At 38.8% G+C, this 20,324-nt stretch overlaps 1 protein-coding gene and 1 long non-coding RNA gene across 3 annotated transcripts; both read right to left on the bottom strand.

Moving 5' to 3' along the window:
* Positions 1-11: 11 nt before the first annotated feature.
* LOC144662047 (integrin beta-like protein A) lies at positions 12-16,263 on the bottom strand. The gene is made up of 6 exons (XM_078522780.1): positions 16,103-16,263; positions 13,763-14,019; positions 2,979-3,157; positions 1,155-1,261; positions 492-763; positions 12-171 (listed from the first exon to the last, which is right to left on the bottom strand). Exons 1-6 carry the CDS (start codon positions 16,238-16,240, stop codon positions 12-14), a joined length of 1,113 nt encoding a protein of 370 aa, XP_078378906.1. The 5' UTR covers positions 16,241-16,263.
* LOC144662048 (uncharacterized) lies at positions 6,212-11,271 on the bottom strand. Of its 2 annotated transcripts, XR_013572385.1 has the most exons (3): positions 10,652-11,271; positions 10,192-10,317; positions 6,212-7,846 (listed from the first exon to the last, which is right to left on the bottom strand). It is a non-coding gene; the product is annotated as an uncharacterized LOC144662048 (long non-coding RNA). The 2 variants fall into 2 exon arrangements; XR_013572386.1 differs by lacking the exons at positions 10,192-10,317; positions 10,652-11,271 and adding an exon at positions 8,767-10,148.
* Positions 16,264-20,324: the final 4,061 nt, after the last annotated feature.

The raw sequence follows: 20,324 nt of genomic DNA, 5'->3' as shown, positions 1-20,324 counted from the left end.
CAAGTCTTTTCTTACCCAGAATTCTCCAATCCTGTGAAACAAAACAGCTTAGTCTCTATCTGTGACGTCGTCGGTGTCCACGTGACATTAACATAATATTCCTGCGGTGCATACTGGGCCACGGCAGATTTGATAAATCCCGGGGGACTGCTTGTAGTTACCTCCACGATACTGCAACAGATAGACATGGTTGATATATCGTGAGTACGCTGACATATTTGACTAATATTTGTCGTGACAGCAGATTAAGAAACGCGAGTAATATTAAATTTTCCGGCTATGACAAGACGTCTGCCACCAATGATCCTTTCAGAAAAAGTTTTAGTCTATAATAAATGATAGGTTGTTATAAGACTACAAGTCCCTCTTCGTCCAGAATTCATCAATTATGAACGTTAATTCAAATTGAGTGCACGACGAGAATAATAGCATAATTATAATTATTTTACGATTTTATAAAATAAGAGGGACGGTCTGAAGTTTAACAACACCTTTTTGTTGATCCACCAGCTCTCACAATGATACGATCGAAGTAAGTTCCTCCTGGGGCGATACCAATGCATGATCCCTTGGCCCGCGTCAGTTCCGTGAACTCAGGGCGTTCATCACATGGTTCATTCGAGTCAGAAACGTACACCAAGAACTGCAGCGGGATGCTACTTAACGCCTCCGTGGCGGTTGGTTCAGCAAAGTCTTCAATCATTGCAGCAGCTGCGTAATACCCCTTGTGATCTGTCGCGCTGTAAGTGATTTTACACTCCCGCTATATCAGTGAAAAAGTTATTAGTAAAAGTCAACTAAAAAATGATAAAAACAGTGTGGCAATGAGGGTCTCCCAATTACGAACAACGGGCCTATTTTTCTTCAAATCACGAATTACGTAAAATGTTAAGAAAATCTCCATTTTAAAGAAATGAGCCTTCACTTTTAAGTTAATTTGTGTAGAATTTACCTTTTAAAAGCCTAGCAGCTGGACATGTTCTCTCGTAGAAAATCAGTGTAATATAGGTCCTAAAACGCAAAAATCGAGCCTAGCCGAACGCGTCCTCGGCACAAGAACAGCCTTTGGCTCCTTATCTCATGGTCAATTTGTGTTAAAAAACAAAATTGATTTACGAGACGTTATTTATTTTTGGTTTTCTGTTGGTACATACATGATACATCCTAGCGTTTGGTAGACCATAGCCTCCACAGATACCACCACACTCAGACGATCCACTCGCCCAGCGGCACCGTACCTCGTCGTTATCGGTGTCAGTCACTATCAACATGTGAAATACTTCTTCAGTTTCTCATATATTTTTTTCTTTGTCAAAGAAGAAGAAGAAACAGCAGCAGCAGCAAAGGAGCAGGAGGAGGAGAAGGAGAAGAAGAAACATCAGCAGCAAAAGAAGTAGAAGAAGAAGAAACAGCAGCAAAAGCAGTAGAAGAAGAAAAAGAAGAAGAAGAAACAGCAGCAGCAAAAGAAGTAGAAGGAGAAGAAGAAGAAAAAGAAGAAGAAGAAGAAGAAGATCTAGAAACAGCAGCAGCAAAAGAAGGAGAAGGAGAAGAAGAAGAAAAAGAAGGAGAAGGAGAAGAAGAAGAAGAAGAAGAAGAAACAGCAGCAAAAGCAGTAGGAGAAGAAAATGGAATAATTGAGGTGAAGGATCAGGAGGACGAGAAGGAACAGGAAGGGAGGGAGTAGGAGGAGGATCATTTTGATCAGCAGCAAGAACAACCAACCTCTGAGCATTTTGAAGCGTAGGGGGTTATCGTACTTAAAGTCAAGCGCATACCCCCCCCCCTCCCCCTCCCCACCGCCCAAGTGAGGTGGAGGGCATTCCCCTACTCAAATTCCCCAAAATGTCTTTAACAGTGCCCGGTGTGTCTGTAATCGATTTATGACAATGCATAACTAGGCAGTTCAGGCGATCGCGCTTCTTGCATTGGCATTTTTTGGGGAAATCTTTAGTCGTTGGAAGGTATAAGAAGTACGCAGTAGTCATAGGCGTACGGGCACCTTCGGACCTGGGGGGGCGGAGACCTTGTTGCCCGAAAACAAAAAATGACATGGGTTGAAAGCCGAATAAACAGGCATACGAAATGGACAACAAAACGTGCGTTACCGGTAAATTAATCTCGTGAAGTTACCCAAAGATGTCAATGCACTGAATCCTTTTTCTTCGGAAATTTTTATTTATTCACTTTAGTTCAGCAAAAATAAAAGTATTTTTGGGAGGCAATTTACATTGTTTTTCCCCCACTTGAAAGTTATTTAAAATGCGTGGAACATTTAGAAGATGAACGGGTTGAAACATATTGTTGAAAGTTTTGAGCTCATTTGAGTCCGGCAAAAGCATTAGCTTCCTTACATTTGTAACCGTATCGCAGCTTTGTTTTTGGGTCCACCGCTCGCAAACGTTCAAACTATGGAAAAGCTGATTGCAGCTGAATCGTGCAGAATTTGCGAGAAAATCGAATATGATTATAGCAATTTGCAAGAGGAAACGAAAGCAGATTAATGAGAAATTTGGGCTTTTGAACCACAAAGTTCGGTATACATGTATTTCCAATATTTTTTTCTGTTGATATAATTCGTTCTGATTGTAATTTTGAGATTTGTCTGCTTATTTTCTATTTTTTCTCTGGCTTGTTGCCCGAATTCTTAGCGTTTTGCCCGAAAAATTTTGGCACTGGGGGGGCTGCAGCCCCCCTCCCCCCCCCCCCCCGCCTCGTACGCCGTAGTATAAGATGTACGCACTGAAGTCACTGATGCCACATGTACAGGCAATGTCAAATACAATCTTCACAGATTCTGGACCTCTCCTGAGTAGCGTTATGGGAATATCTATTTTATGCTGTGATAGCGATACTTTCGGCACCTGGGGGAGCTTCAGCCCCCATTGCCCCCCCCCCCCCCCCCTTGCTCTGTCACCTAGGTTTGTGTTCTACAGAATAATGTGTCGCCCAAGGCGTCGAACAACACGGTTTTTACATACCTGGTATATTGATGGTATGGTTACAGCCCCATTTTAGGCGTACAATTGGCGTCATTGTCGTTACGGGAGACGTGTTCAAACGTCCAGTGTCATTTCGCACTGTGAGGTTCACGTACATGCGCAGTTCCCATGCGGCTTCTGAATTATATACCAGAGAAATCCAATTGAACCCTTGGTAACTGCGAATCGATAATTTATGGTTAGATATTAGAGTCGTAGCAGCACAACAACACTTACTTTTTAAGAGGACATATGCACAAATTTCAAACAAAAATGAAAATTCTTAGCAAGAGCCCTGTAATGGATTTCGCTCATTCTCTTACCATGGGTAGGCCTTAATATAAAATAAATCACAGTATACTTTGTTTGGCTAAATATCGATTTGTTTTCGAGAAAATCGATAATTCTAAAATCCAGCAAAATTGACGCTTTCGGAGCTCAAAATTTATGCCGAGTTTGTTAGCTTCGCGTCGAAAAATAAAGCACTCTGGAAGAAAAGTACCTATTTAATATCGAAGAATAACATCAAATTAGTACGTCGAAAGCAATTTCTGCTCTTAAAGTCCTTTTATTTACAAAATATAATTAAGTTTATTCGACACACTTTTGATTTAATTCAAAATAGGTCAAACTTATCGCTTTATTTAAGTATGAGCGAAGCGAAATAAATGGCCGAAAATTTGGTATTAGACAGATAAATGATTGTTCTTTTCGATACTAAAAGGATTTCCTGGAGAAATGATTTAGTGCGATGCTTTCAGATCTCAAAGTTGCTTAAAATTCGTTAATTTAACCGACCGTGACATTGTTGATCTTATCAACATTATGTAAACATTCCACGCAAAGGTTAATTTTCCCCATGTGAACTTCAACTGAGTAAAATAAAAACATAGACTTGCTTACCGTGGTGTTCGCTGATACATTGTAAATCCTGTTTTCCTCATTTACGACAAAACCTAAGCCCTCGGCGAAGCTGTTATCCAATTTTCTTGACGCGCCATTTGTAACTGATTTCCACGTATTGAAGTGACAGTTCTTTTCCATGCATTCTTGAAAACAGTCCTGAGTCTTAACTGATCAGTGTAAACAGGAATACGAAGTACTTTGCTTTAAATCAACTTAAAGCTTAGCAGCAGTGGTAGATAAATCGATACGGCCGGCGAATCTTCGTTTCGAAAACCGCCATTTGAGATTTGTCGCCCCTTTGTTTTGCGGTATGCAGATAATTAATTCACACTTGAGTAACTTCCGGCACATGAAATCGACAACCACCGTGACCAGAAAGCACCCTGCTTTTTGGTGATTGGTTGAGGCACTATTTTTATCATTTTAACATAAGCTCTCAATGAAAAACTTTTGGGCTGAGAGAGTTGTTAAATGGTTGTTAAATGGTTGCATGAAAGCGCTTTTAACTTCCGGGTCGAAAGTTCTTCTGTTGCGTTGCTTCGCTTTGCTGCATGTTTTTTATCCAGTTCTTACCCTTGTTCAAATTCTTGATTAGGCTAAGGCAAAACAGTTGTAGAGTCAACTCTCCCTTATTGAAGATCTCTATAAGACGGACACCTGGTGTTAGTCCTGTCCTTGCCGTTTTTTCAGTCATTTTTATACTCTAACCAGCTAGGCTACGTTTACACGGGACCGGACCGGAGCCGTTCCGAACTGGACCGGACCGGATCGGCCTCTGTTTACACGGAAGCGTTTGGCACCGATCCATGTGTTTACACAGGACGGTTCTGGAACCGGTCCGGAACGGTTCCATAACTTGACCTGCAAAATAGCAGGTCCAGTTTTGGTTCCGTCCCGCACCGGTTCCAGAACGGCCCCGTGTAAACAGAAGGCCTATCCTATCCGTGTAATTAGAAGGCATATCCTATCCGAAAATCGGACCGAAACGTTCCGGACAGTAGCAGTGGTTGATAAATCGATTCGGCCGGCAAATCTTCTTTTCGAAAACTGAGATTTGTCGGCCCTTTGTCATGCGGTGTGCAGATAATGTATTTCACACTTGCGTAACTTCCGGCACATGAAATCGACAACCGCCGTGACCAGATCCCAGATAGCACCCTGCGTTTTGGTATAGTATTGGTTGAGGCACCATATTATTGCTATATTAATATAAGCTCTAAATGAAAAACTTTTGGGCTGAACATGTAATTAAGTTTCACTTTAGGTAGCTACCGTTTGTGAAAGTTGCTAAATAGTTGCATGGCAGCGCTTTTAACTCCCGGGTCTAAGGTTCTTCTGTTGCGTTGCTTCGCTTTATAGTTTTTTTTTTGTTCTTACCTTTGTCCAAGTTCTTGATTAGGTCAAGGCAAAACAGGTGAAAGCAAAATCTAAGATGTTATCGTTGGATCCGTCTTCCGTGAATGTTAAAAAATATGACCATGTATATATTCTGTTGGGGTCCGGCGTAAACAAGGGAAGATGCCCCCCGCCAGAGCTTGCGGGGAGGGACAAGCGCCTCGCCGTCAGGGAACCCAAATGTTTTAAAAATATCATAGTCATTATATAAATATTTTGTTTTTAAACCTGTTTTCCGGTGTGTTTTTGAGTTGATTTGGAAGCTATTAGGGGAAAACGGTTTAAGTTTCAAATATTATCCGCAGTCTATTCCTTCATAAATAAGACGGTTAATATATAGATTTAGGCAAGCCTAAAAGCGGAGCTCCCCAGTTAATTATTTTGCACTTTATTGAAACCTGAATTCAAGCCATTGTACAATTTTAAGGCTAAGAATATAATATTCGTTTTATTTTTTTTTTATAAATTTTAATATTGTTACTTACTTTTTTTTACCGTGTCCCGGGGGGGGGGGGGAGAGGTACTCCCTAAAATTTACTCAAGGGGTGTGCCACTGAGTCGCTGAGACTCTGGACCTGTTCCAGAGAAAAACGGCTCAATTTGCGACCCTGTTCCAGACAAACAGTGCAAAATAGGTACCCTGTTCCAGACAATATCCACAATGAAAAATATATGAAGATAGATATAAAAACACTAGCGTACATCACAAAGCGCTCACTTGACTTTGTCTGTGGCTTGGAGAAAAACCAATGAGAGGAGCGGATTTTCATAGCTAAACTTGACAGTGTTCCACAGTCAAAAGAGTGATTTGTATACCCTGTTTCAGAGTCAGAGAGGCAAAAGGCACACCCTGTTGAGCAGCACATACCCCTATAGCCCTTATATGGGAGTACCGTATACAGCAACACCAAATAAGCCGAGAACAAACAAAATCAATCAAAACGTTTTAATTCCACCGACAGCATTATGATCCAGAAGTCTGGATGGGAAATTATGCTGCAAAACGGGTAATTATGTAACCTTCGAAGATAAGGAGGGGGTAGTAGGGCTGCATGTTGGGGTAGATAGGCATATCACGTGGTAAATTAGCAAAGCACTTAACATTTAGAGTATATAGGAAATAATATACATCTACATTAAGAATATGGTTAATTTTCTTTTTTTCATTCATTCATTTGTTTTTATTTTCACTATTTGCCTATATTTTAATTTTGAATGGAAATGGCAGAGGTCATACATGTAGCAAAGGGTTTACAGCATATTGCCATAAGCTAATGCCAAGCAAACCGGAGTGAAAGCTAACCACAAGCAAACTAGAGTGAAAGCTAATCCCAAGCACACCGGATGAATAAAGCTAACTGCGAGCAAACAGGGGTGAACCTAACTACAAGCAAACCGGAGTGAAACTAACTGGAAGCAAAGAAGGGACATTCTGTAACCCCATCCCACCCCCCTCCCCCCCCCCAAAAAAAGGATGATAGCACCTTTTTTACTTTTACATGTCTTTTTGAGTCCCCTTCCTCTTAAGGGGTTTCACTTCACTTACAGAAATAAAAAAAAAAACAAAAATTCTGGGAAGATAGAATATTGTTTGTGTGTCTCAAACTCAGTTTTGTTCTTTGATTACGCAGAAAAAATAGAATCATGTTTGCTTGTGTATAAAACTATGCAAGAAAAAAAGCATCAATACTTTGACTGCTCTTTTAAAAATTTGTATGCTTTATTGTACACATTTTTGTGGAGTCATGTTGCCCATTCGTCATGAAGTTCACAAAGTAAGCAAATGAGTCACAATTTGGTTGCTTCATGGTACCTAATGGATACTGCAAATTTAATCTGGCTTTAGAATATTTCACTAATTTTAACATTATAGCTGTTCTTATAAATTGTACGCAGCATACAACACATAAGAATGAAATTGGTATTGCATATTGCTTGCAATCACGATTTTAACCTCTATACTTAAGAATTACACCAGTTTCAGCATTACCAATCCAAATTCAAATTATTACATTGCTTTTTACCTCCACTACCTCCCCCAAGGTCAACCAAAGATCTTATGATATACAGTAATTAGACAACTACATGTAAGTCCTGTGTAGTCGAGGGCTCAAAATATTTGGACACTTACAGGTCATGTTAACCGGCCAAAGAGATTTTAGCTTGGTCACATGTGGTTTCTTACCAGCCAAAACATTGAAAATAGCAATTTTAAACTCCCATTCATTTCTGCTGTTACTGTTTTGGCTGCATAAATTATTCTTAAAAAGATCACTTCATAATGCCCTTGTTACATCTAAAAAGATGTGAAAGAGACAGGTCAATCAAGAAGTTGTTTTCTGAAGTACACTGTAAATACGTTAACATTTAAAATATAAACTTTGCTCATTTGCAGCTTTTCTTGATTTCAATTTACATGTAATTTACTAGTCTCTTGAAAATGGCATCATGAAGACACCCAAACATCAAGCTGGATAATCTTAATCCTTCCTGTTTTCTTTTGATGTCCTTGTCCACATTCTGTTTTTGTGTCTGTGGCTCTGCAAATTCTGAAATTCATGTTAACCCTGAAAAAAGTCAAATGCCACAGATTAAATTAAAATTGATTAATTGGTATGAAAATCAATAATTTATAAAACAAAACACTTAACGCAAGCTTGTATAAAGTGAAGCAAAACTACTGGATGCGAAAGGATACCTTATATATTTAACAGAGATGTATCAGCACAGACTATTTTTTTTACTGATAACTGCGAAGTCAACTACAGAAAAAAAAACCGGTAACTCGAACTCGGATAACTCGAACAACCTTGCTAACTCAAACTCACTTCCATTTCCCTTGGATTTGACCCCACTTTTCAGTCATTTTTACTCGGTTAAATTCGAACTCGGATAACTCGAAAACCCCGCTAACTCGAACTAAATTTTGTTTCCCTTGAACAAAATTTGGGTCAAACTTTTTACGCTGATAACTCGAATTCCAGAACTTGCAACTCGCAACGGTTGCCCATTGATTATAGCAATGAACAGATCATGTATTTGACAGTCATTTTCCACTCTTAACAAAAGAATGTGTGGTCGCTTTAGAGTTTCTGGCAAGATAAGTTCAATTTGCACAGTACTGTATACTGAAGTGCTTAAAAATCAGTAAACTATCAATTATTAACTTGGCAAATAAAATATTCAATCAACCCCGCTAACTCGAAAAACCCCGCTAACTCGAACTCATTTTCGTTTCCCTTCAGAGTTCGAGTTAGCAGGGTTCTACTGTAAATATTTCAGGACCTGAACAATCGATGAAAATCGATGATCGGAAAATCAATCGATCAATCGATGACAATCGATTAATTACTGTTGATTGGCATCGATTGGCATCGGCCAATCGATGATCAATCGATAATCACACTTTGGTGGTCGCGAACTTCATCGATTGCCATCGATTGGCATTAAACACACAATCAATCCGAAGCATGAAGTAAATACTTACATATGTTGTTTTGTAAAAAAAAATAATAAAGCTCCTTTCCATTGAGATGAAGTTTACATCATAAGCTTTAATGTTTCTGTTTTTCATTCGAGTTTCCTACTGTTTGCTAGCGCTAGAATTCCAAAGACACTTCGTTATTCGTGACCGAGTCAAAAATGGCGGACGTGACAGGCGAAACTCATCACCAGACTCCCACTGTTGTCTCGTTTTCGTTCCGACGTACGGACGACGTATTTTTGAGTTCTCTCTGCTACTGTTTGATTTGAAATATTTCGGACGAGCGAGAAAATGTTTATGGACTACAAGACAGAGTTTTAGAAAAATTACATTGTACTTAGACAGCGAGGAATTCTGTAAGTTGCGATTTCTATTTACTTTGCCAGGAGTTGGTTCGAAAGCAAACCAGACCGAAAAGCGTACGCTTCGTTGATGGAGGCGAATAAGACTTAAGCTCAAAACGTTTGTTTTAAATAATTATTGCCTTATTACTGTTAAGTAAGTAAGTTTCTCGTTGTATTGACATTTTTTGGAAAGGTTATCATTGTTGTTGCTAATAAAATATAACATACAAGAGAGACCGTGTGTTTTAAAGTAAACATATTTATCAAATACTAGTCAAATAAAAAACGATGGCAGTTAAATGATCGATTGAATTGGTAATCGATGATATTGATAATCGATGAAAATCGATGTTAGTTAATTGATCGATTGTCATCGATTATCGATGAAATTGATAATCGATGACAATCGATAATCACAAAAACTTTAGCGATCGATTGTTCATCGATTATCAATATCAATCGATTAATTGATATCGATTGTCATCGATTGTTATCGATTGCCATCGATTATCGATTCCATCGATTGTTCAGGTCCTGATATTTTAATAAACTCAAAGCATCACTGCAAACCCTTACACTCCCTCTTTAAAAGGTTTGACCTTTAAATACTCCCCCTCCCCTCTACCCCTATATATACATGTACATGCATAGGAAAAACATTGCCACATCTTAAAAGCTTTTTTCTTAACAGTAATACTAAGATTTTTAAAGATACACATTTAATTAATAATAAGTTTGCATGCACAGCTGCATACAGTGTCTAAAATGGCATGAATTTACTCACAAAGATTCCAGTTTTCCAGTAGTCATTAACCTTTGTTGTGTGCATTTTCCAAATTCCACAACAAGATTGTGATTTTTTTATGACAAATATAACATTTACTGTTGACATTCTGAATGAAACCAGCAAAACAGACCTCAAAATCTCAAAATTGTTGACATTGTTATGTAATCCACATGAACGCTCAATAGTGAACAGAACTACATGACAAGTGGATTATTTAATATATTTGGGAACGAAAGAGCTAAGTAATGAAGCTGAAGTTTATTTACTCTGACTAAATGAACAGTAATATAATTTTACCTCCATCATGAATATCAATAAACTGCATACACTGAATCGATCTATTTCACTCGGAGTTAACGAAATTCCAGGTGCTTCGTGCAAACTGACATCACTTTCATTCTCATCTCAGCTGCTCTTCCAGCACTGTAAAACAAAATAATCATATCACAAGCATTTAAAAATCGTAAGCTTAATTTTCTTCGAGATGTGTTGAAGTGATATTCTTTGTGAATTCGTTCCTCGAAGGCCCAACAATTATTTGTTTACATAATCAAATCCTCCTATTTGATCAGTAAAACCTGGTAAAACTGAATTTTAAGGAATAGTATTTTTCAACATTGTTCATGTCACAAGCAAATGCTTAGTGGCGAAAGCAAGTAAAATGTGCCGTCAATATAAGCTTACTTTGCGTATAAAGTAAGCTTAAGACAAAACGTAGAGATATTAAATGACGGAAACACTGCAGTTTTGTACTCACCAGTTGGCCGCAGTAGGTACACTCGTCTGCTCGTTTTATCTCCGTTCCCTTGTTCTCCGCTATTTCTTTGCCTGTTTCCTCGGCACCTCTCTTGCTATTTTAGTCGCTTTTCTTCGCTACTTTGCTACCAGGTTCGACAGGCGCTTTGCTATACTTTTTCGCCTGCTTTCTGTCCGGGTTTTCTGGATCTCTCGCGATCTCTTTCCCGTCGCAAATCGCTTAAACCCTGTTTCCTCGAAGTTAAGTTTACCCTGCTCTCGTTTGTAGTCATCGGCATAACAAGGAGCCAAAATAAATGTGTTTGTCTCAAGTTCTAACTTTCAGACTAGCTGTTTAGACCTCACACTTTTTTTTCCTCACACTGCAAAATTATTTCGCGCCAGTACTGCGCGAGTTGTCAAGACCTTTCAAGATCCCGGATGTGCGCAACACCGTACGTACGTTTGTACGCCGCCGTACGCGCCCGCGAGGCATGCCGCTAGCCATGATGACCATGAAAACTCGGATGCAGAGGTTTCCTATTTTATTTCATGTGTTTTTTTTTTTTTTTTCATGTGTTTTTTTTTATGGGTATGGTGCTCCGCTCTGCGGCCCTTACGGGCCGCTAAGGAGCTCCGCTATAATTATAATACGACTCAGGTTTCCAAACAACAAGAGATATAAAGTAATAACTTTATAATCACCTTAATTCTCAATTCAATAGGCGAACTTTATTAGGAAGGAGTTGTCGAAGCTGGGGTATTCCCCAAAAACGGCTCTGTGCCGTCCAATGAGGTCGTGGTTTCGGGTTCCCGATCTAGAACGGGATTTTCAATATCAGACGATATCTAGAACGAGATATGGTATTTTGAACACACAAAAGTTCCAAAATATCAGCAGCCAAAACGGGGTGACTTGTTTCTAGAACGCGGTATCTTTTGAATGCAAGTTCTTTTTAACTGAATACCAGAGGCCCTTCCAATTACGCTGGTAAAAAGGGAATGTTATGCTTCTAACAATGCTTGTTTTTTGTCCGATATAATGCTCAACTGTAATTATGCTCATTTTTTTTTAATAATGCTACTTTGGTATAAATGCTTTGTTGTACTTTGCAGAAATAAATACAAAATATGGCATCACGTCAGAAGTCCATAACAAACTTCTGATTACGTGTACTTTTCTTCACCTAGCTTAATCTAATGAAGTGAAAAGCACCCTTTCCTTAATTTTTACACCAATAATTTTTTATACAGTCATAAATGTTCAGCGTTTTATTATAAATTGTTTACCGTGACTGGTATTACAACTGCATATAAATGATATATGGTCCCTTTTTTCCCCACCCCTTCCCCACCTTTCCTTCTCGCTTTTATTTCGCCCAATCCTCCACAGGAGAAAGAAGGAGAGCTTGTTTACAGGCTAGAATACACAGCGGAATATATATTTTTAACTGACATTCACGGGAGACGGATCCAACGACGCCATCTAAGGCTTTGTGTACAGCCAACTCTCTCTGAAACGGGTACCTTCGGGACCGGCTCCAACTCAGTTCGTCTAAAAGAGATCTCCGTCTTATAGGGATTTTAACGTCGTTTCAAATTTTCCACTGAAGAAGGGACAAGAATTTGAACAAGGGTAAGAACTGGATAAAAAATATGAAACAAAGCGAAGCAACGCAACAGAAGAACTTTCCACCCGGATTTCATGCAACCATTTAACAACTCTCTCGAACGGTGGCTAACTGAAGTGAAACTTTATTACAAGTTCAGCCCAAAAGTTCTTCATTGAGAGCTTATGTTAAAATGATAAAAATAGTGCCTCGACCAATATTTCGAAAAGGAGGGTGCTATCTGGTCACGGTGGTTGTCGATTTCATGTGCCGGAAGTTACTCAAGTGTGAATTAATTATCTGCATACCGCAAAACAAAGGGGCGACAAATCTCAAATGGCGGTTTTCGAAACGAAGATTCGCCGGCCTTATCGATTTATCTACCACTGCTGCTAAGCTTTAAGTTGATTTAAAGCAAAGTACTTCGTATTCCTGTTTACACTGATCAGTTAAGACTCAGGACTGTTTTCAAGAATGCATGGAAAAGAACTGTCACTTCAATGCGTGGAAATCAGTTACAAATGGCGCGTCAAGAAAATTGGATAACAGCTTCGCCGAGGGCTTAGGTTTTGTCGTAAATGAGGAAAACAGGATTTACAACATATCAGCGAACACCACGGTAAGCAAGTCTATGTTTTTATTTTACTCAGTTGAAGTTCACATGGGGAAAATTAACCTTTGCGTGGAATGTTTACATAATGTTGATAAGATCAACAATGTCACGGTCGGTTAAATTAACGAATTTTAAGCAACTTTGAGATCTGAAAGCATCGCACTAAATCATTTCTCCAGGAAATCCTTTTAGTATCGAAAAGAACAATCATTTATCTGTCTAATACCAAATTTTCGGCCATTTATTTCGCTTCGCTCATACTTAAATAAAGCGATAAGTTTGACCTATTTTGAATTAAATCAAAAGTGTGTCGAATAAACTTAATTATATTTTGTAAATAAAAGGACTTTAAGAGCAGAAATTGCTTTCGACGTACTAATTTGATGTTATTCTTCGATATTAAATAGGTACTTTTCTTCCAGAGTGCTTTATTTTTCGACGCGAAGCTAACAAACTCGGCATAAATTTTGAGCTCCGAAAGCGTCAATTTTGCTGGATTTTAGAATTATCGATTTTCTCGAAAACAAATCGATATTTAGCCAAACAAAGTATACTGTGATTTATTTTATATTAAGGCCTACCCATGGTAAGAGTATGAGCGAAATCCATTTAAGGACTCTTACCGACATATGTTTGACCGTAGGAAACCTGTGCTCTTAACCTGTTAATTACCCATGGATATCCAGAGAATTAACAAATCACAGTTTTTGTCTTTTACAGTCACCATCGGCTAACGGTATCGCTTTAACGTAAAAAGTCCACTTTCTCACCTCCTTCTATCGGCTTGATCTATTCAAGCTTTAGCACATACATTCGTTCTTTTTTTTTGTGCGATATTTTACTCTAGTGCCTGTACAAAAGAGTAAGTCTAATAGATTCTGCATTTAGATTTTAGAAGATTCTCGCTCACCTGACTTGATAGTAAGGAGGTAAATAAGCAGGAACTGGAAATGTATATTGAAAACTGTTGGTGCCAGTTGTCCAGTCTTCATTTGTACTGAAATCCGTGCATCTGAATAATAACTTCCCGACGCTACCAGAGCAGCGGTCTCGGCATTCCAAGTCGTCATTTATGCCGATCAGCTGACCGGAGTTTATTGTGCTTTGGTCACAGAACGTAAACGAGTTATAAGTGCTTCGCCAACCAATGCGGAATGTTATAATCACCTAAAAAAAACAGAAACAAAGCAACAATATAAGTAGGTTGTACATGAATCATGACCTTCCCAATTTAAACTATGATTAAAGGGGGCCAATTACATGGCGAATTTTAGCCCGGTTATCTGGGCTAAGATTTCAACTAGCTTCCAGAAGAAATCTTCTTGAAAAGACGTTTGCGATTACATGAAGAATGTTTCATCCCGGTTTTTGAAACCGGGAACGAATCTTAGCCCAGCCCGAGCAATCGGGCTAAAAAACCTAGTTTAATCGCATTCAAATTTCAGTCCTTGTTAAAAGTGAGCTTAGGGATGCACAGTGATGGTTTTCAATGAAAAAATGGCGTTCACGATAAGTTTTCAGTTTTAAAAGTGTTCACCCTGGGCTGAAATTCGCCATGTAATCGGCCCCTAACTACTTCTGCACATAACTGTTAAGTTACGAAAGAAGAGATAAAATTTAATGGTTGTTAGAAAATCCGAATTTTTTAAAATCGCGAAAACTTTGAAGTCCTGAAAAAGAAAGTGGCTTAGTGCACCTTGCACTCCGGTTGGCCTGAAGCTTGAATAACGTTTATGCCAGTTAACCTGTTTACACTTAGTTCTTGATATATAATGGTCAATAATGGTAATAGTTTTGCTTGTTTTTGGCACTGTTTACACGTGCACGGACGCGGTTTCATTTGTAGTTTCTTTCGCTAGTTTCGGCCGTTTTGGTGCTTTCGTGGGATCGCTCGATCGTTTCGTTTGAGCTAGCGTCGGGTTTTACAACATGCTTACGTACGCAGCTGAATATCACAAAGTCGACAAGCTTGAAATGAGCTACTCATAACCGATTTGTTTTCCCGGAAAGGGCAGGCACAAACTACTATTTATGTAAATCATGGTAAAAACGCAGGGGCACCCATCGAGAATATAGTTCAAAACCACTTAAAGATAGCACCGTTGAACGTATTTTAGTATTTAAACGGTAGATATAGGCATATTTTTATCCCCTAAAATTTTTTTATCTGTTCGGATTTCCTAGCTGAAAGTCTAGTGATCTGAAAGTTATAGGGATCAAAACTTACCTTTTCGAAAAAATTCCAGCCAGAGAAAGGCTCCCGAAAATTCTAGGTGACCTTTTTAGAGTAAAAATCAGTTAAAAATGAACAATTATACCATTTTTCAGATATTCGAAAATCCTAGGAAAGGCAGGCAAGCAAAAAAATTTACAATGAATGTTCCGAAAATTCTAGATCTCAAATCGTCTTCCGAACAGATATTTTAACGAAATATTCCGTTGGGTGCCCCTGAAAACGATGTTTTTCGTCTTCCCTTTCGTCTTCCGCCATAGAAAAACACAGTTAACTCCACGAGTCTGCTCTTAGTCTAAAAAACAGAAATGGCTAGTTTAAGAGTGGTATATAAGAAACGAGTGAAGATATAGCTCCGCCATGTCGCGTGATTTTTCAGACGTTTGCATTGTTTGGGCACAAACTTGCCCCCACCACATAAACGTTTGTAGCATTTTGTGACTTTGCGGAGCTTCACTTAAAAACTTGGCAAGTTTGCTGTATCCAACGCACTCTTCCCAGCGGTGTCTATGGATTTTCACTATCTAGTCCACGTCAAAAGTTGAAAAAACCGTGGAAGGGACTATTACAGCATGACTCAGTGCACTATTCCGTAAAAACAAAGGCTCGAATTCTTGAAATTGACATGCAGACTATATTTCAAGAGAAATCTTGTGGCATGTCGAAACAAGTACAAGTTAGGTTCTTTGTCGATCTTCTTTGCTACCCATCACTACTAGCTTCCAGACCTATAAAAGCAATCAAGCTTAAATTCTAAGTGATCATAAGATTTACGTTTATTTGGACGCACTGAAAGCGAGGTGCCTCTCCGTTCTTACACAGATTGTGCGAGGAAATATCTTCGCTGTTCAAGCTACATTGTTGCAACTCTAAATTGATTGTAGACCGTTTCATTTTCCAAATATGAACTGAACGAAAACAAGCACTGGCAAATGAACAGCGTCGTTGAAAATGGAAGCTAAGTTGTTGTTCCAATGAGTTTTGATTCATTCAAGCCGTTTGCAAGTATAAACTTACCGTCGTATTTGCAGGGTCGCTTGGGTTGACTGGCTTGTATGTGAATGTTCCGCCACGAAAATGAGTGCATACTGCATCATGTACGAGCACAAAACATACTATCCAAATGATACATTTCCCAGCGAGATCCATTTTCATGCAGCTAGGAATTAGGACATAGTTTCAAACGCCCATATCCTTGAATATGTTTTGAACAAATACTTCAGTGAATAGAGGAGGGGCTATTACAAAAGTGGCTTTTCCTAGAAAGACATAGACCGTGACTCGATACCGAGTGTTTGTAATTGCAAATAGAAAAACAATTTATTTAAAATTCTATTCTATTCTCGCAACGTCGTTGGGTGTAAATGGAAAAATATTCCAAACTATAGTCGTTAAGAATCTGATGTAAAAAATATCCGGCAGAAATTCCAAAGCGCATTGATCACAGCAAGAGGTCTAAAAGTTATTTCTCTAATTATTAATCCATTTTGTATTTCTAGGAAAAAAGCTACAGCCGGGTGGATTCAGTCCGGGCTCTCACGAAACTACAAAATAAGTCTCTTCGAAAGCTTTTTTCTTTCGCTATGAATACTCGAACCTAGACTGAATGGCAGATCTGTAGTTTCTACAAGTCGTATCATGGGTTTCAACCAGTATAAATATCGTAATAACTGATCAGTCACTGTTTTGCAGATAATTAGTAATATATTTATTTATTTGTGAGCTTGGTGTGTGGCGGAAATGACGTCACACGGCCGCCGCGCGCTGGTGGCCTAATGGTAAGGCGTCGAACTTGAAATCAGATCTTCGGGGCAGGGGTTCGAATCCGGCTAGGGTTTTTTTTTTCTTTGTTTTTTTTGTGGGTTCGAATCCTGAGCCTTTTATTTTTATCGTTTTTCTTTTCGGATTAGAATAACACTGATTTCCACATAATACTCCCTCAACGCCTATTTAGGCTATAAACTGCTGATGTTGAAAACTGTTCATTGTTGTATGAAAATTTGCCATTTCGTTCTGAACCCATTGTTGCTGATGTAAAGGCTGATCGGGATTTCTCCATCCATTGGAAAGATAATCATCTCTGTTTAGTTCCTGTTGCTGTTGCTGTAATTGTTGTCTACGCGTGGCACTACTTTCTCGAGCAGACTGCATGTAATCGAATATTTCTCTCCTCCTCCGATTCTAATTGTAAGCGCGCTGCATCACTTTCACTTCTTAATTGTAATCTATCCTGTAGCTGTTCAGTTGATTCTACTTAAAGTCTGTCTGTATAATTTTGTCTCAGTAATTATAATCTCTGTATTCTTGTGTCTTTAGCTTCTGTTTGTATTTTATCCGCGGCATTTTGTCGAAGTCTCTGTAATCGTGCAGTTCGTTGTTGTGCAGTTTCTGTTTGTATTCTGTCCGCGGTATTTTGTCGAAGTCTCTGTAATCATGCAGTTCGTTGTTGTTCAGTTGCTGTTTGTATTCTGTCCGCGGTATTTTGTCTGCTGTATTTTGTCCATTACTAGGCAACAATAACCCAGAGCTTCGCGAGGCCCTGCGAGTCACGTATTACTAGTTTTAGTTTGACAGTCTATAGTCTATCAATCACAGTCAAGTTTACCAATCAAATTTCAAATACTCTGCAAGCGTGAAATACCTGATATAGCCATGCAATAGCGTGATCCAAATAAAGGAGCCAAATAAGGAGAAGATTGATAAAGAGATAAATACGTAAGTGCGCGGAGAATGAAATATGAAACAGTTTTGCAATTTTCGTAACTTTCCGAGCATTTTCCGACGAGTTTCCGGCAGTGATCCGCTATCCGCCGTCAACCATCCGCGTCTTACAGAGTCCACCTCGAAATGGAAAATTACAAGTATAGGAAGACAATTTTCTGTTAGATGGTTTGCACTTCCACTGCTAAAATTCGCAATTTTTGGATTTTCTAGAAACATTTCCAGAAAATTTCCGTACCATTTCCTACCGTTTCTAAATTTCGGAAGCGATTGACCAATTACACGGAAGATATTTCGCTTCGAGTGAGATGTAGTCGATAATAGTTTTCAGCCTTGGGAATATTTAATAAAGTACACGTGTTCAAAATTTTGCAAAGCAATAACTCATCCAAATCACTTTAAACTGGCTCAAGGAGCTGGCAAACAAGAAAGAACACGACATAGCAACAGTGTAAGTCAATTTTATTCATAAAACGTCGAGTTTATGCATCGCAAAACAAAATTGTTTCATTTCCATACAAATCTATATAAATTGAGTCGTAGAGTACTGTGGCTCTTATCGTTTGCTTGGGCGGCCTGTGGTATAGTCATTTAGAGACTGTAGTTTCTGAAGTGCACTGATAACCATAAACTCTGTTTAAATATCCGCATTTCGTGATGTTGTATCGCTGAATGCGATTTAACAAATATTGTGTAAGCTAACCTACCGTCGTGTTTGCAGGGTCGCTTGGATTGACTGACTTGTATGTGAATGTTCCGCCTCGAAAATAAGTGCATACTGCATCATGTACGAGCACGAGCATGCGATTAAAGTGATCCATTTTGCAGCGAGTTCCATATTCATGCAGTTGGGAAGGAGAAACTAGCTGAAACTGTGTTGTAGTGCAAAACACACTTACATGGATCGCCGAGTAACAACGGGAAACAATAGGAGAGGGACAGAGTGACAGTTCCTGGAAGCCGGACTATAAAAATACTAGAGAAATGTACCTAAAGCAACGTTATGAGGTATAGATATCCGGAATAAACTGCAAATGTTCTGAATACAGTGTAAATATCCATTGCTGGCATTTTCTGAATACTTGAGGTAGTTTTCAGACTGACAGTTGCATTATTTTCTTCAGTAATCACTTGGGACAACAATACCGCAATAGGTCTAGTAGATCCTTTTGTTGCCTTAACAATTAATCCATTTCCGCTATTTCTCGGAAGAATAGTTGTATTCAGAGTTTAAGATCCATCAACCAGAATTCATCGTAGGCTGTAAAGCTCAAACTCAAAAAATGGTTTTGCAATCAGAGATCTCAGAGATATTGCTGTGTGCTAATGCCATGGCATTTAGGAACGACTGACAAATTATTGACAAGAAAGACACAAGACCCACGGCCCTCGCATTTGTTCTTTTCCGTGGAGCACCTGGAAACTAGCGAACAGCTAAGCGTGTACTTGTCCACGTTAAATAAAGTATGTCTATTTCTGCGCCAACAACCGCTCTCGGATTGCAGATCTTCTCTTGAGTCCATGGAGATGTTCGATCAAATACGTCCAATGCCTATGACTGTAGCTAAGGTACTTAGATTTGTCAAGACGCGGACAACGTGGTAAAACGTGCGTTTATAGCAGTTTTCAATTGAGTGTCGTAAAACCAAAACCAAAGTAATCACTCTGGCCAATCACAAATATCACAGACAATCCAGTGAGCCAATCAAACCTCGAAGCAAATACATGTAGCTGGCACGAAGCGCGGGAAAACGTGCGCGAGCGAGTCGCGATTGGTTTTGGTTTTAGTTCTGATTGGCTGAGAAAGTGGCGCGAGATTTTTAAGCCAATCACTGAGGGTAGTAATGCAAAACCAAAGCAAACGCAATTTACTTTCGACACTCAAGTGAAAACCGCTCTATATCCCATGATCACTTGCTAAACCTTGCAAAACGACTATCATTGCGAATCTGCTGCTGACGTAAGTTTATTTTTGTCCCGTTGTATTAAAGGTGACATCATGTTTCTTTGTTCGTTTGTAACCAAGTAAAATCCTTGGATTGTAACAATAAACAACAAATAATTCATAAAAACAGAACAATTGCGAACTCTTATGACGCGCGTTATTAACTCGGTTATGGCATGGGTATTAGGCCTGGGGAGTAATAAAATACCGGATAATACATTGTTGATATGACATTTATCTGTAAGTGTTCAACTTTATATCGATTTAATGTGAGACGAGAAATTTCATATCTCCTAACAACCACGTATTATTTTGTTTATTATATTAAACCTAATAATAACGAGGGTTTTGAAGATTTTCCGAAGATTTCCGAAAATTTTTGAAATGATTCCCGAAAGTAATACGAATATTTCCGAACTTTTACGAAAATTTCGGAAGCTAGATTACCGAGGAAAATTCGAATGTGGCGAATAATTAACATCTTTTTATTTTTATTCATTTCTATATTTACTGTAATTAAACGCTTGCACTAGTATGCCCGACAACCCCAGAATGGAGCATTCTTAAGCATCT

This window comes from Oculina patagonica, chromosome 8 (assembly GCF_052425735.1).
Source record: "Oculina patagonica isolate OP01 chromosome 8, crgOcupat, whole genome shotgun sequence".
Classification (NCBI taxonomy): Eukaryota; Metazoa; Cnidaria; class Anthozoa; order Scleractinia; family Oculinidae; genus Oculina; species Oculina patagonica.
This window is presented reverse-complemented; position numbering and strand designations above follow the sequence as displayed.

Excerpts from the sequence above, each read along its gene's own strand:
- LOC144662047 (XM_078522780.1), bottom strand. The coding sequence starts at position 16,240 with ATGAAAATGGATCTCGCTGGGAAATGTATCATTTGGATAGTATGTTTT. Across the intron at positions 3,158-13,762 it reads CCTCCTTACTATCAAGTCAG|TTACCAAGGGTTCAATTGGA; the intron begins GTGAGCGAGAAT and ends ATCGATTCGCAG. Across the intron at positions 172-491 it reads GCTGGTGGATCAACAAAAAG|TATCGTGGAGGTAACTACAA; the intron begins GTGTTGTTAAAC and ends TATCTGTTGCAG.